The sequence below is a fragment of the Triticum urartu genome, chromosome 1, assembly GCF_003073215.2.
Source record: "Triticum urartu cultivar G1812 chromosome 1, Tu2.1, whole genome shotgun sequence".
Classification (NCBI taxonomy): Eukaryota; Viridiplantae; Streptophyta; class Magnoliopsida; order Poales; family Poaceae; genus Triticum; species Triticum urartu.
Window position 1 is genome coordinate 567,132,460 of NC_053022.1, and position 15,491 is coordinate 567,147,950.

General features: G+C 45.8%; 2 protein-coding genes across 2 annotated transcripts; both read left to right on the forward strand.

The window, feature by feature from the left end:
- Positions 1-2,053: 2,053 nt before the first annotated feature.
- On the forward strand, positions 2,054-5,460 carry LOC125531192 (solanesyl-diphosphate synthase 2, chloroplastic). Its single transcript, XM_048695604.1, has 6 exons — positions 2,054-2,545; positions 2,696-2,841; positions 3,908-4,035; positions 4,130-4,233; positions 4,334-4,461; positions 4,543-5,460. Exons 1-6 carry the CDS (start codon positions 2,392-2,394, stop codon positions 5,089-5,091), a joined length of 1,209 nt encoding a protein of 402 aa, XP_048551561.1. The 5' UTR covers positions 2,054-2,391; the 3' UTR covers positions 5,092-5,460.
- A 2,719-nt stretch (positions 5,461-8,179) lies between these two features.
- On the forward strand, positions 8,180-13,784 carry LOC125531181 (mitogen-activated protein kinase 10-like). The gene is made up of 10 exons (XM_048695597.1): positions 8,180-8,495; positions 9,252-9,660; positions 10,610-10,737; positions 10,827-10,886; positions 11,209-11,358; positions 11,457-11,612; positions 11,737-11,948; positions 12,038-12,136; positions 12,727-12,872; positions 12,952-13,784. Exons 1-10 carry the CDS (start codon positions 8,472-8,474, stop codon positions 13,362-13,364), a joined length of 1,797 nt encoding a protein of 598 aa, XP_048551554.1. The 5' UTR covers positions 8,180-8,471; the 3' UTR covers positions 13,365-13,784.
- Positions 13,785-15,491: the final 1,707 nt, after the last annotated feature.

A 15,491-nucleotide genomic window follows, 5' to 3' on the forward strand; every position in this document is an offset into this window, starting at 1 on the left:
TTGGCTCCTTTATATACGAGGGAAGGGGGCACCCTAGGACACACAAGTTGATCTTCGTGATCATTCCTTAGCCGTGTGCGGTGCCCCCCTCCACGATATTACACCTCGATCATATTGTAGCGGTGCTTAGGCGAAGCCCTGCGACGGTTAAACATCAAGATCGTCACCACGCCGTCGTGCTGATGAAACTCCTCCCCGAAGCTTTGCTGGATCGGAGCCCGGGATGCGTCATCGAGCTGTACGTGTGTCAAGAACTCGGAGGTGCCGGAGTAACGGTGCTTGGATCGGTTGGACCGGGAAGACGTACGACTACTTCCTCTACGTTGCGTCAATGCTTCCGCTTCGGTCTACGAGGGTACGTAGACAACACTCTCCCCTCTCGTTGCTATGCATCACCATGATCTTGCGTGTGCGTAGGAATTTTTTTGAAATTACTACGTTCCCCAACAGTATTTTCCATTCAATTTTTATGGAATATCAAGATCTTTCTTTGGTTAACTGTGCACTAACCAGCCAAAAAGAGGGTGGATTGGGAGCACAAAATATGTTGAGTTAATCTACCCAAAAAGAGGGTGGATCGAGGGTTGATCATTTATTTTGTCACTACTCTGTGGCCAAATTTATATTGAGTCTCTTATAGTGGACTTTGAGTGTACCTTCTATTGTTGTTCATGTTAAAAATGTTTTTTCCATTTGGCTTCCTCAATTTTGGAAGGAAAAAAAGATGAAGCTCTATGTGGGCATTTCTGCACTGCTATGGTATCAAGACCTGTAGAAGTGTTGTATTGCTTTGCCCACAAGAGGATGCATGCTTGGTCCTTTTGTGATTCTTCATAAATTTTTCTCTTACAAGTTCTTGGTCAATATTGCAGAAAAACAGGAAGATCAAAGGGAGTTGATGTGGGGGTAAAACTTCTAGAACGGTGGCAAGTGAGGCGTTCAATACTTCGCATGGATGGCGCCCTGGAGTCATGCGGATTACTAGCGGCTAATGGATGAGAAATGAAGATGTTCTGCTGGCACCACTCTCTGATAGTTTGATCAACTTCATTCTATCCTCTTGTTTGTGGCTTTTATTTTACCTTTATGTCCTATCTCGTATGATTTATTCCTGTTGTGGGTATTTACACCTCTTGTCAGTTTCCCTGCTGCAATGATTTGGCGTGTAAGCATGTTAACGTGGATGACGTTCCTTTGATCACTTGACTGGCTTTGGGTTGCATCCCTGATATGCCGACAGAAGTTGATCTACTAGTAGATGGTTGGCTTTAGGGTGAGGTGTTGGTAGTTTGTAAAGTTTGTAACAAACTCCGATTTTCATTCTTTGGCCTGTGTCATACTTCACATGTCTATTATTCGTTCGGCTGGACATGTAAATGTATCTTTTCGGCTCGGTCAGTGTGTTAGTCTACCTTTCTTCCTTTCCCTTCTCCTTCCTTCTTTTCTTCCTCCCACACTAGACCTAGGCATTTGTTGGGCCGGATCAGGTTTTGATGGTCAAAATGCAAGCCCGAGCACGTTTCAGATGCCCCAAATAACTCTCTTCTCAAGTCTAAGATGGGCCCAAAAACGACTTTTCCGAGCCAGGCCATCGATGCCTAGGTCAACCCCACACACTCCCTATGCCGTCCATCTCTCCTGCGCCGGACCACGACGACTGGGGGTGCGTCGATAGGTCAAACTTCTAACATTCACCCTCGAGAAATTATGATACTCCCTCCGATCCATATTAATTGCCGCTGCTCTAGTACAATTAACATGAAACTGAGGAAGTAGTTATTTCACGTGTAGGTACCTACTAGAATATACTTTAAGCCACGCAAGACGGCAATGGTGCAAAATTGCAAAATCACATCTTTTGAAGGACCAAAGAGCAAAAGGCGGTGTAGCAAGTCAAAGTCAGAACTCGGAGGTGATAGAGCCCTCTCTCTCAGACGCACACACGGTCAGGCAGCGGCTGCTTGGCTCGCTGGTGATCAGGGCTTGGGTTCTATGGCCCTCGTGGATCCACAAATCCCCCTTTCTCCTCCTCCGCAAGCCTTCCTCCATATTTTAAACCCTCCCTCCCACCACCACTCCCCCACCGGAGCGAGCAGCAGCGCCAGCCGCCAGCAGCCATCCAACTCCTCCCCGTCTCTCCTCCCCCTTTCTTCTCCACGCAAGCGCAAAAGAGGCTTCGTCACCAAATTGGGCAAGATTCTCTCTTTCCCGCACGCAACCAATCGCCAGCCAGCCAGCATCACTCGTCCTGCCGCGGCCGCTGTGCAACCAAGGATTTTTCTGCCGTCCGTGCTTCTTGGGGGCTCCGAGCGCGCGCGCGAGCTAGCCTGCGTCGTCGTTGGTGTCTAGGTTCTTGGATTGGCGGGCGAGCGAGCGAGCTTGCTTGCCGAGATGCTGTCTGTGAGCTCGCCGAGGGTGCACATGAGCCGGAACGTCGTGGATTTGGGCCTGCTGGCCGCCTGCCGCTGCCGCCGCTGGGCCGCGCGCCCGGCGCCCAGGCGGCGCGCGCCATGTGTTTGTTTCGTGGCCGCACCCAGCCAGACAGGTTTGTGTGTCTCTCTTACTACCATGCCTTACCTTATCTCTGCTGGTTGGTTCAGAGACGTTCGGTACAACACACTACGCAGCACACGTCCTGCCTGTAGTACCACCGTTGCTTGGAGTGAAGCTGACCTATTAAAATTCTTCTATGTAGGTCTTGCGGCGATCGACGTGCCGGCGGCAGAGACCATTGCCAGCGCGGCGGCCGGGACGGCGAGGCTCCCCGAGCGCGTGTCCATCGCTTCGCTCTTGGATGTCGTCTCGGATGACCTGCTCAAGCTCAACAACAACCTCAAATCGGTGAGCGCCTTCTCCAGGTCACATTCTCTTTGGTCTTTGCTAAGCTCACTCAAAATTAAAATTGCTTTGGAGAAGAAGATGCACCCCTGTGTTGTGTAGGCTGTAGACGTATGAATGACTAGTTTCCTTCTTCAGACTCTGTTTGATAGAAGCTCTCATTGCTCATGTTATGAAACTGCTTAGGAGGTTCCTCTGAAATACGTTCCGCCCGTCTTATTCGCACACTATTTTACTAGCCAGGATTTCCTTGGTCCTGAAATCGATTACAGTTCCTTATACCGTGTGGAAAACAATGTGAATTCAGTACACCTGCAAGTTCAGTCCAAATAATGTATACCAGCAAACCAAAAGGTGGAAAGGCCACGGTTTGAAGGAGATTCTGCTGGGTTTCTAGGTGTATGGTTTCAACTTTGAAGTGTGTGCTGTTTGTTTTCCTACTTCAATCTCGGGTTGGGAAGGAGCTGTGTTTCAACCCAGCTTTGGATAGTGTTAATTTTGATTAGTAAACTAATGGCACGACAGTCTTAATTGCTACATACTTACTTCCCTACAATAGACCATGGATAATGACGGATAGTACATCAGTGGATTGAAAATCATGCAGTAGCTACTATGCTTTCATGAATTATTCCAAGTTCATAAAATTTAATGGGACATATACCGTTGGGCCCAAAAGAAAGAAAAATAAGATGTCATAGTTTGCTGTGCACAAGTGTGCATCGGTTTAACTGTTCTTTAGAAGGGGATTGCACATAATCCACATGACTACAGTCTACAGATATGACTAAAGACAGAGACAGCTTCCTACTTGTGCACGCCTTTCAACTTGTCCGGATTCTAATCATGTAATGGCCCATATTTGATGGCTTGGAGCTGTGAGTAGCTGGCCTTTTCTGAATAGGCAATCTCTGTTTGCGTAATCAAGACAAGAAACTTCAGAGCACATATCAAATAGATATAACACACATATCTAACTAGTTTTCAACATAAGATTTTTCTAGACTAGTTCCTGTTGAGTTCGTGTTTTCCACAGTAACTACTTAAGTAGCTGACACGACCTCAATAGCTTATTGGTGCAGAAAACCCAGTTTTAGTATCTGCCGCAGAACAAATTTTTGGTGCTGGTGGAAAGAGATTAAGACCAGCATTGGTTTTCCTGGTGTCCAGAGCAACAGCAGAAGTAGCTGGCTTGTCGTAAGTTCCTGTTCTTGTTGCAGCCTTGGAATTTCCAATATTTTTTGTTTTCATGCACTCAGAGTCTCAGACCTTTTACCATTTTGCATTGCAGGGAGCTAACTACAGAACATAAACGTTTGGCTGAGATCATAGAAATGATTCACACTGCGAGTTTAATACATGATGATGTCATAGATGATAGTGGGATGCGCAGAGGTATAACGAAAACCGTTCTTTATTCATCATACTGGACACAGTTTAATGAGGGGATCGATAAATTGAAAATTTTGTTCTAAACTAATTTGATTATTTGCAGGGAAAGAAACCATTCATCAGCTATATGGAACACGGATAGCGGTGCTTGCTGGTGATTTTATGTTTGCACAATCTTCTTGGTTTCTGGCAAACTTGGAAAACATTGAGGTTATAAAGCTCATCAGCCAGGTACTGAAGGATTCAGTAAACCTCATCCTCTTCTGTAAAACCGTATATAAGACTTCTATATAACCATTGGTGTGCTCACAGGTGATCAAGGACTTTGCTAGTGGTGAGATTAAACAGCAGTCGACCCTTTTCGACTGCGACGTCACCCTGGACGACTACCTGCTCAAGAGCTACTACAAGACTGCCTCCCTGCTCGCTTCAAGCACGAGGTCTGCGGCCATATTCAGCGGGGTGAGCACCGCCGTATGCGAGCAGATGTACGAGTACGGCAGGAACCTGGGGCTGTCGTTCCAGGTGGTGGACGACATCCTCGACTTCACGCAGTCGGCGGAGCAGCTGGGCAAGCCGGCGGGGAGCGACCTGGCCAAGGGGAACCTGACGGCCCCGGTCATCTTCGCGCTGCAGGAGTCGCCAGAGCTGAGGGAGATCATCGACTCGGAGTTCTGCGACACGGGCTCGCTGTCGGCGGCCATGGAGCTGGTGCACAGGAGCGGCGGTATCCGGCGGGCGCAGGAGCTGGCCAAGGAGAAGGGCGACCTGGCGCTCCAGAACCTGCAGTGCCTCCCCAGGAGCCATTTCAGGACTGCACTTGAGAACATGGTGAAGTACAACCTTGAGAGGATCGACTAGATGGATGGACGGATCATTCACCTGGTCTGTCTGAAGATGAGATACAACCTGCAGGCGGGCCCAGATTAGCTTGTACTGAAATCCTGCTTGCCAGTATCATGTCGATTTCTTGGAGATGGTCGGTGCGACAACGTCAGAAAAACGTCGTCTATTTTTGCATATCGTGTAAGTGCAAGGTAAATATATTCACTGTATATGCGAAAGATGGAGCTGTTCTTTTAATTAGTAGTATAACATAAGATAGCAGTAGTTATTTTTTTCCTTGGGATGAAAAAGAAAAACATGTAATTCCGTTTATTTACAGTCGGAAGTATGAACATGAGTTAACATGCCCTGTAAAACCTAGCGTGCGCCATTCTGGACCGTTGAGATGTTTGCCTGGAAGACAACTTTTTATTAGTATCTCTTTACACTCGTATGGTTCAGAAGTGAAGTAGTAGCAGTAGATGCCGGGGCGGGCGGTTGGGTTGGGTTGGATGGATCCAGCTGAGCGGAAACGAAGGGACATGGCGCACGTTATCGTCGGTGGCCGCACCTTCTCCTTCCTTTCCACTTCTTCCAATAATTAAATGCTCTTTTATTTTTACTTTAAAAAATAACAAGTGGCACTTTTTTTTGCCTCGCAGAACAAAGCAAAACAAAGGAAGAATACTCGTGAATGTATTATAAAGCGGTCGCCAGGATAGGATACTCCCGTCCCGTTCCAAGTAGGCGTATTCTATTATTATTACTCCTGAGTAGAGCATTATTTTATTTAGTTTTCCCCATTGCTTCTCCGTCGGTGGCTCCCAATTAATCAGTAAAGTAATCGGCTGATTAACCACCGGTACGGTATTTTTTTTTCTAAGAAAACTTTTGATCTATTTATCTTTAACTATGGCAATACGACAACACAAACATACAAAAAAATACATTCAGATGCATAAATCGTCTAGCCGACGACTACAAGCATTGCAGCGAGCTGAAGACATGCCGTTGTCATCGCCCCTCCATCGCTGATACTAGCACGAGGAAGTAAAATGGATGCATCCACTCATTCATTTAGATTCTCCTAACACGTGGAGCTGTCGTACTGTACGTAGCACAATTGTAGGGAATCATTGGAGAAGAGGGACTGGGTTCGGTTGGGTAGTAGACTTATTATTAGATAGTAGATGGATTCATTCATCTCCTCCACGTGACGGTGCAGGCAGATGAACGTGATGATGTTCTTTTATTTACATTACACACCACGGCAGGAAGGAAGGAAGGCAGATGCTACGTGCCGTCTGATCCGATCCTGATGGTAAGTCAAAGCCGTGTGTGTGTGTTGTGTGTGTGGCTTTCAAGGTTATTGTAGCTGGCGTTTCAATTCCGTCACGCGCGCCACGGACGCCCGCCCGCCACCTAATTCTGCAACTGCACCGACCCGAGAGAAAGATGGTCACAGGAGACCTACCCCCAAACCTACCTCAAGCAACTCTGGCTTGCTCATTTTCTTTTTCCTTCTTTAAAAAATGTGTATGTTAACTAAGGTAAAACATTCCACTACAATCATTACCATCACACACGGGCAGGCTTTTTTAGCATTTTGAAATTCGAAACCTGTAGGGCACCCTCCAACCCTCCTCGGTTCAACTAAATGAACCAAGTTTTCAGAATTTCCGACCAAAATTGAACTAAGGTGGTCAAAGGGTTACCTTGTACGCAGTCGTCGCTAGATGATCTACGAATCTTGATGTAATTTTTATTATTTCTGATGGCCGCTGTACTATCACGACTGAAGATGAATAAATCGAAAGTTTCCTGCAAAAAAAAAAATTAACTAAGGAGGTCAGAGGGATACCCCTATAGGTTTCAAATTTGCATCCCTAGGCTTCGTCATGCAGGAGGGTACCGCACCGCGTTACACCATCACTTTGTGCATCGAGCTGCATGATCTAGGCTGCTTCACTAGCGCCACGGGGAAGCTTCCGAGCTCTCTCTCTGGAGTTTGGGAATTGTTGAAGCAACAACCGGGTACATGTACATGTAATGTCGAATGGTGACTTAGTTGTTCAAAATGTATGACAAATGGAATTGACAAATGCCAAGCATCCGGTTTAGGGAAAGGATGGATGAGGTGACAAGGCGTGGGCGCACGGTAGGCTTGTCAAGATCCGCGTATTTACACCCGCCCATTTGTTGTATGAAGCGCGTGCCAGAACGATGATGAGCACGTGCACGTATGGTTTTCCTTGTACTTGAAGATCGCTATGCGAGCTAGATTATGTATGACCCGAGAGCACACACAGAGCCAGGAATCTTTTGCAAGGGGGTCATAGAGTAGAAGAGGTAAAATGTTGGAAAGGGGCCAAACATGTAGACTTAGAACATTTGTGCTAACAATATAGGGTTCTTTCTAGAAAAAAACAATTAGCATGGGGAGCCATGGCCCTGACCCATGCACCCCTGGCTCCGTCACTGCCCGAGAGAGCAATTGAACTACAAAATGCTATACTACTGATCAGAGAAAATGTTGGGCCCCTAAGGAGGTAGAAGCGGGGATTCGATATCACCTGCAGATATCCATGCTGTTGTTATTCACAATGGCCAATGCGAAGTTCCAACCATTGCAAGGCTTTAGGCATTTATTTCCAAGGTTCCAATCTTTGTTACGAGTAGAGAATATAATAAAATGCCCCATGAGTCTGCAGCATTAGATTGGAGTGTAATAGAGTGCACATAACGATACGGCAAACAACGCAGCCCCTACCCTCCGCCCGCCCCCTTTCCCCGCTAAACGACTGTAATGATTCTATGTTCTCCATAGAGCCCTCTCGTTGGTGAAATTCCGGTGATACCTTTCGCCAGTCTTGTTTTCTTATAACTTACTAATAATATTATTATGTAATAATGAAGTTTTATCCCCTTGGTTGATTTAAAATTCAGACCACCAGTAGATGAGCGGTGGATAAAGCAGAGATGCGGATCGGGCGGCGCAGAGCCGTCCAACGAGCATCGCACCGGCAGCGCCACCAGCAGCCGCAGGCCGCAGCCCATGGCATGTGGCCCAGAGGCAACGCGCACGCATCTCTCTCTCTCTCTCTCTCTCTCTCTCCCCGATTAAAACCAACAACAACAACGGCAAGTCGGCAGACATCACAAAGAAGAGAAAGAAATCTACCTCCCCTCCCCTCCGGCATCCCGCTCCCCTTCCCTTCTCCGGCGCGCCGCCAGATCGGGCCAGAAGAGTCCGTCCGGCACCTTGGGCCCGGCATCGGCCGCCGCGGCATACGTGTGAGTTCGGCGGGCGGCTCGGCCGACCGACCGGGAGGCGGGGGGTCCGGCGCCGCGGGAGGGCAGGGGTCCGGCTTCCGGAGCGGCCTTGGAGCGCAGATCGGCCCGCCCGGCAAGCGGCAATGCAGCAGGCGCAGCGGACCAAGGTGGGTTCCGACTCCCGTGCCGTACCTCCCCCTCCTCCTGCGTCTGTCTTGTAGACATGATTTGATTTGTGCCTGTTCTTGCGGCGTCGATGCCTGCTGCTCGTCTCGGTTCCAGGACGACGCAGGCGAACCGGCGTATTTTTGAATCCTCGCTGCCGCCTTTTCAAATTCAAACCTCTTTGACAGATTCTTCGCTACTTTTGTTGTGATTTCGGTGCTGCCAACCCTTCCTTTAGCCGAAATCTTTGATCTGTATTTCTGTCAGTAGAAAAATAGTCAAATGCCGTCGGTTCCATTCCAGTACGGCGACACCGCGTGATGGGTTACAGACAGCTCACGCCTCGCATGGGAAAGTTGACCGCCTCCTTGCCGCTTCCTGAATCTAGATGCCTTCTGTGCCAAACGCTAGACGAAATCCGCAAGATGCCGCTTTTCCCCTGCCGCCTGTCGGTGGCGCGCAGAGCTTCTCCATTTTAATCCTTGTTGGAGTCCTCGCAGATGCCCACCAGCAAGCAACCTGCGTTCAGTGGCAGAAAAAGTTTTAAACTGTTTGATTGCTTGCTGGTGCTTTGGCTTTTCTTAATGCCTGGTTCTGTTGCAATGTGGCCACTCCAAATCTCTGTCGGTCTCCAATGATTTTCTCCAACCCCCACCACACCACTCATTGTGCCGTCTCAGTTCCCCACATCAACCGTTTAAAGTTCTCTCTGTTTTAACAGTTGGGTTTTGACAGTTTGCTGATTCGGTGTTTTCCAGAGTTCGGCGGAGGTGGACTTCTTCACGGAGTACGGCGACGCCAACCGGTACAAGATCCAGGAGGTCATTGGCAAGGGGAGCTATGGGGTTGTGTGCTCTGCCCTTGATCTGCAGACCAGGCAGAAAGTGGCCATCAAGAAGATACACAATATTTTCGAGCATACCTCCGACGCCGCGCGGATTCTCCGTGAGATCAAGCTTCTGAGGCTCTTGCGGCATCCCGACGTCGTCGAGATCAAGCACATTATGTTGCCTCCCTCCAGAAAGGACTTCAAAGACATTTATGTTGTTTTTGAGCTCATGGAGTCTGATCTCCACCAAGTTATTAAGGCCAACGATGACTTGACAAAAGAGCATTACCAGTTCTTTCTCTACCAGCTACTCCGAGCCCTCAAATACATTCATACTGGTAAGAAATCGTTGCCTTCAAGTCTACTGTTGTTGCTTGGAAAACAATGTTTTACCATGAAGGTGGTGTGTGTTTTAGTTTACAATCATGTGTAGTAGGTCAGATCCTCTTTTCATCTCCTTTTCACTTGCCTCTCAAACACTCCACCACCACCCCCCCCCCCCCCCCCCCCCCCCCCCCCCCCCCCCCCCCCCCGAGGCTTGCTCTTCATTATTAAAAAGTCCAATGATGGGTCAGTTATGGTTTCCTCAGTGTGCAGAACTAGATAATATACACTGCGGTTTAGTCAACAGATCCTCAGTAACAGTTGATACTTTAAGTACCAAAATGTGACTTGCTTCGAGTGTAGTCAACCAAGTTAACAACAGGGTTTATCATTTGATATTAAATCCTGTGTATCATCATCTCTCAATCTACAGTTGCATCTTTCTCCGTTTGCTTTGTGCTACAGAGACATCTTTAAGATACGTATCATCCCTTATCAACAATTCTTAAAATATGACCATATTACATCTATTCAGATATTAGCCTACATTCTCTGAATTCCTCAAAGTGTTTTTTTTCCTTTGAGGCCATAGATCATCCCGTAGCTAAAATAACGACAATAATTATTAAACGGAGGGAGTAGCAGTCAAGATAAGTACCAGTCCATATCTGATTCAACCTTTGTTCACCTCTTGAAATGAAATATTTTGGTGTTTTGTTCATTATTTATCCCTTTATATCGTAGGCACTCTAGCCAAGACTCTGTAATTTGATTGCTCGTTGGAAATCTTTTCCACTTAATTGCCATCACAAAGCTTGTCATGGTATTGAATTGATACTACCAGAAATTGCACCCCAATGTTTCTCTTTAGTGATATACTGTAGAAAACGTTACTTGATTGCGTATTCTATTTTTATCACCACTTTATTTTTTTTTGCTGATAAGGATTTCATATGACTGCAGCTAGTGTTTACCATCGTGACCTGAAGCCCAAGAATATTTTGGCAAATTCTAACTGCAAATTGAAGATATGTGATTTTGGACTAGCACGAGTTGCATTCAACGACACCCCAACAACTGTCTTCTGGACGGTATGTTAGTACAAACTCAATTTATGTTTTTTATAGCAGATTTTTTATGAAGTATCATAATTTATAGATATTATGCATAATCCTTGCAGGATTATGTCGCAACAAGATGGTATAGAGCTCCAGAGCTCTGCGGATCCTTCTTCACAAAGGTGAGGTTTAGAGTTCATGGCTTTGTGCTTATTAAAAAATGAAGAAAAGAACTAGGTTCTTAATCTGTTGACAGGCTTATAGTGTAAGAAAGAACATGCTTACAATTGTTCTAGCATGAGTTGATTGAACTGTGAGCTGTAACATGCAAATGGTTTATGGTTTATGGTTCTGTATCATTGTCTTTGCTTTCATCTTCTCTTATGATAGGTTTTCTGGTGAAAATTAAAATGCACTATGTACCTGTTCATCCTATGTTTTATTGTTTTGCCTTTTTTGTCAAAGTCGTAAATAGCCTATGCTTTATTGTTTACCAAAATGCAGTATACACCTGCCATTGACATCTGGAGCATTGGGTGTATTTTTGCTGAGGTACTGACAGGAAAGCCTTTGTTTCCTGGTAAAAATGTTGTCCATCAGTTAGACTTGATGACTGATCTTCTAGGCACACCTTCAATGGATACAATTTCTCGGGTACGACACTAAATTCAGGAGGAGACTATATATTTAGTTTGTCTGGTAAATGTATTCGTTGAGCCCAATATTTGACTATTGTTTTTGTTCCTTCCCAGGTCCGAAACGAGAAAGCAAGAAGGTACTTGAGCAGTATGAGAAAGAAAGACCCGGTCCCATTTTCTCAGAAGTTTCCTAATGCAGATCCTTTGGGAGTAAAACTCTTGGAGAAGCTATTAGCCTTTGATCCAAAAGACCGTCCAACTGCGGAAGAGGTAGTCTTATGGTGTTATTTTGTCTTTCTGATGCCTTGGTTTCTTCTCTCTGTTTGCAGCATTAGTTTGTTATCTTTGTATGGAGTAAGGTGTAATGTTTCCTTCAATGTTTGTATTTTGTCAGGCATTGACTGATCCATACTTTAGAGGCCTTTCCAAGCCAGAGAGAGAACCATCCTGTCAGCCAATCAGAAAAATGGAGTTTGACTTTGAGCACAGCAGAGTGTCAAAGGATGATATAAGGGAGCTGATATTCCAGGAGATATTGGAATATCATCCGCAATTACTGAAGAGCTACGTAGATGGCACAGAGAGGACAACCTTTCTCTACCCAAGGTTTTAGTTTTTCTATGTTTCTATTCCCTCATTTCTGTTTGCTGTGTCAACTCTTACTGACAGCAATATTTCTTGGTTATGTTTGTCAGTGCTGTCGATCATTTTAAGAAGCAGTTCTCTCATCTCGAAGAAAGCGATGGTAGTGGCCCTGTAGTCCCAGCAGATAGAAAACACGCATCTCTTCCTAGGTAATGTTGCATCGTACTCTTGTCTTGTGTTCATTTCTTTTCCTTCCATATCACTGGCACGTAATCAAACCACTTGCTAATGGCGCACTTTGAAGTGCACTGCTCCTTTGCTTCATATTAAGATGGGCTGAGTTTCAAATAATGGGATAATTATCATGTTATGAATTTGGTATGAGTTGATTATCTGGATAGTGAACCGGGCTATATAAACTTGAGAGTGAAGTGAAGTGACAGGAGTTCAAAGATCTACTACTGTAATCTATTTTAAACTTGAGAGTGAAGTTAGTGGGAAATTAATACCCGGTTTTCTCAACGGAGTTGGGGTTACAATTGATATATGTAGGTTATCAGATCTGATTGTTAGGTCCTGTGCGATACTTTATCATCACTTTGTTAGTCGAGGTTCTGTTCGAAATGTAAGTGAGGGCTTAATCAGTATGTGTTCAGAATGTTGATACTCGAGACCCACTTCATAATTTGGTTGCTTTTTTGCCACTCAGTTAGCACACCTGTATGCCTTTCATCATTATATGTTTTATATTAGTACGGTAAGCCTGCGTTATTGCTGATAAGCATCTTTGTTTTTGCAGGTCCACTATTGTTCACTCGGCTCCAATTTCCGCGAAGGACACTCGGCCGCTCTTTGGCAAGCCTTGCAGCAAAACTTCCTCGGAGACAGGGAGGTATGCTGGGAACGGTCACGGTGCTTCTCAGGCTTCACATGCGGCACAAGCAGGTGCGTCTGCGTTCATTCTGCTATACATATTTTGTCGGCATTCACTCGGAACTTAATGTCAGACTTGCTTATTTTGCAGTGGTTTCACGGAGAGCTGCTGGTTCAGCGTTACCTTATGACGCGGCAAGCAGGCCGACGATTAGCCCAGGATGCCCTCCTCAGCAGCAGATCCCACAAATGTATGGGCAATATCAGCATCAAGCACCTGCTGGTGCTGGGATACCACAGGCCATGGGGGGCTATGCCTGTGGTGGGTACACCAAAGGCACAGCGCCGAATGCTGCTGCTGCTCCAGCCATGAGAGCACCCCCCTACCGCCACCTTCCGGCGGGGCAGAAGAACGGTCCGCTGGACAGACTGGCGGTGGAGACCACCGACATATACACGCGGTCGCTCAACGGCATCGTCGCCGCCGCCGCAGCATCGGCTGGCACTGCCAGCGCCCACAGGAAGGTTGGCGCCGTCCCGTTTGGTATGCCGACGACTTACTAGCGTCTAAGAAGATGGCAGCAGCGCGTCTCTAGACACTTCGGCCGGAACCGTAGCAACCGGAGGGAGGCATTGGCCTGAAATAAGTTGGCGGATGAGGATCGTCTGACAACGACGACGACGACGAAGGCATACAGAGATAGTAGGTCTGAAATCCTGTTCCATGTCGTCTCTAGGCTACACACAAAAAGACGGAGGGTGGACCGTGGACGGGTGTGGCCAGACGAGCTGTTTATTTAGGTGGAAATGAAAATTAATTAGCCGGTTAGCGGCCGGCTGGAGACAGGCCAACTCAACACAGAAATGAAGTCTGTACTGTGCTACTGCTACTATCCAACAGACTGATTAATTAATTAAAGGGATGATGGTCCATTGATCATCATCATATGATTCATTTGCTCGAAAAAATAGTGCCCTTAAACTGAAACTGCAATGCCCTTGACTTTCTCCATCTACAATATTCATGTCAAAATAAATTTGCTTTTGGCCCCTTGACTTCCTCCATCTAAAATATTCATGTCAAAATTGTAATCTACTAACTCCGTTCCTAAAATATAAGATGTTTTGGCAGTTTAAAATGAACCAACACACGTCTTATATTTAGAAACAGTATCACATACATAGCCAATATCACTATCTCAAATTGCATTGACAGTAGCAACAGCAACTACAGAGATCAAAATTTCACCATTTTCATAAAAAATACCCACTGTTAGCACATTAAGCAACTACATCCATTCACCATTAGCACATCGATCCAAATACGTCCATTCACTATTAGCCCATTTGCATACATAGACATCCGTCAATAATTAGCCATCCAAGCCTTCATATGCATCAATCGAGTAACAGAGGAGAACAGAGGAGACAGAGAGATGGGGAGGGAGAGCAGCTCATAAGTGACCAGCGAGCGGGGTGGGACGGTGCGGCCTCGGGCGATGTCGACCGGCGGCGAGGGTAGGGTTAGCCCGGATAATTTGTACAGTTTTGTTTTTGTTTTCTGGTTTCTAGATCTTCAATGTACCAGTTACATATTACATAGTTCCACAAATAACATATGTGCGATTCTAATGTCATGCCAAGCGGCCAGCTTGGTAGGCTACCAACAAGAAATTGAAAAACTCAAATTTCATGGATGCGCATCTGACATTGTTTGCACATTCTTAGGATTAAGAATGCAGAAATTCAACAAGTTATGAGATCTCAGGCTTGTAAAGTTGTAATATCTGGTTCTTTTGTTTTGGGATTCATATGTTCGTGGATTCCATTTGTACAGAAAAATATAGGGTGCATGGTGCATCAACGCGATGGTCAGGAGTGGTGTGGTGTACTCCTCTGACCAGGGTCAGAGCTAGGATTGGGCCAAGCCCCGGGCTTACTACAGTGCTGCTAAAGTGCCCGAGATGCTACATCGAACGAAGTACTTACTTCATGCCTCAGGCCCAGGCCCCCTCGGCTTGGGTCTTGGATCCGCCACTGCCTCTGACCATCACTCTCATGAGTATATATGTCATGTTCCGGATGCGAATTATTTGAGCTCGAGCTCATATGAGTTCGATTGAACAGTAAAATCCAAAAAAAAAACAAAAATCTGAATTCTATTTGTAGCAACATTGACAAATGTTCTTAGTGCTTGCAATTGCAAAGTTTCATCATGGGCTAACATTCATGGAAATCCTGGCAAGCATTCGGAACATTTGTCCATGATTTGCTAAAAAAATCAGAATTCTTTTTTGAATGTTTATTCATTTTTTTTGATTGTACTGTTCATACAGAGTTCATTTTGGGGCCGTGTTCCTTCTTTTTTTAAGACCCTTCTCAACCCCGCAAAAGGAAAATGATCAAGAGGAATAAGAACTAGGCGTCACCTTAATTAATTTATTTGTTTTGTCTGAGTCGTCCAAATACTTTTTCCTCATATATGAAAAAAAAATCGCCACACCCATCTCTCTCATGCATCTCAACATGGAAAACGTGACAGGAGAGAAAGAGAGAATTAACCTCTTTTTTTTCCATTTCGTTCACTGGGTAAAGATCGATCAAGCGTGCATGCACATGTCATTCCCAACGTACGTACGTACGTGTTGGGTGCACTACCTTACTTGCGGTTAATATCAGCGGAGTTCGATC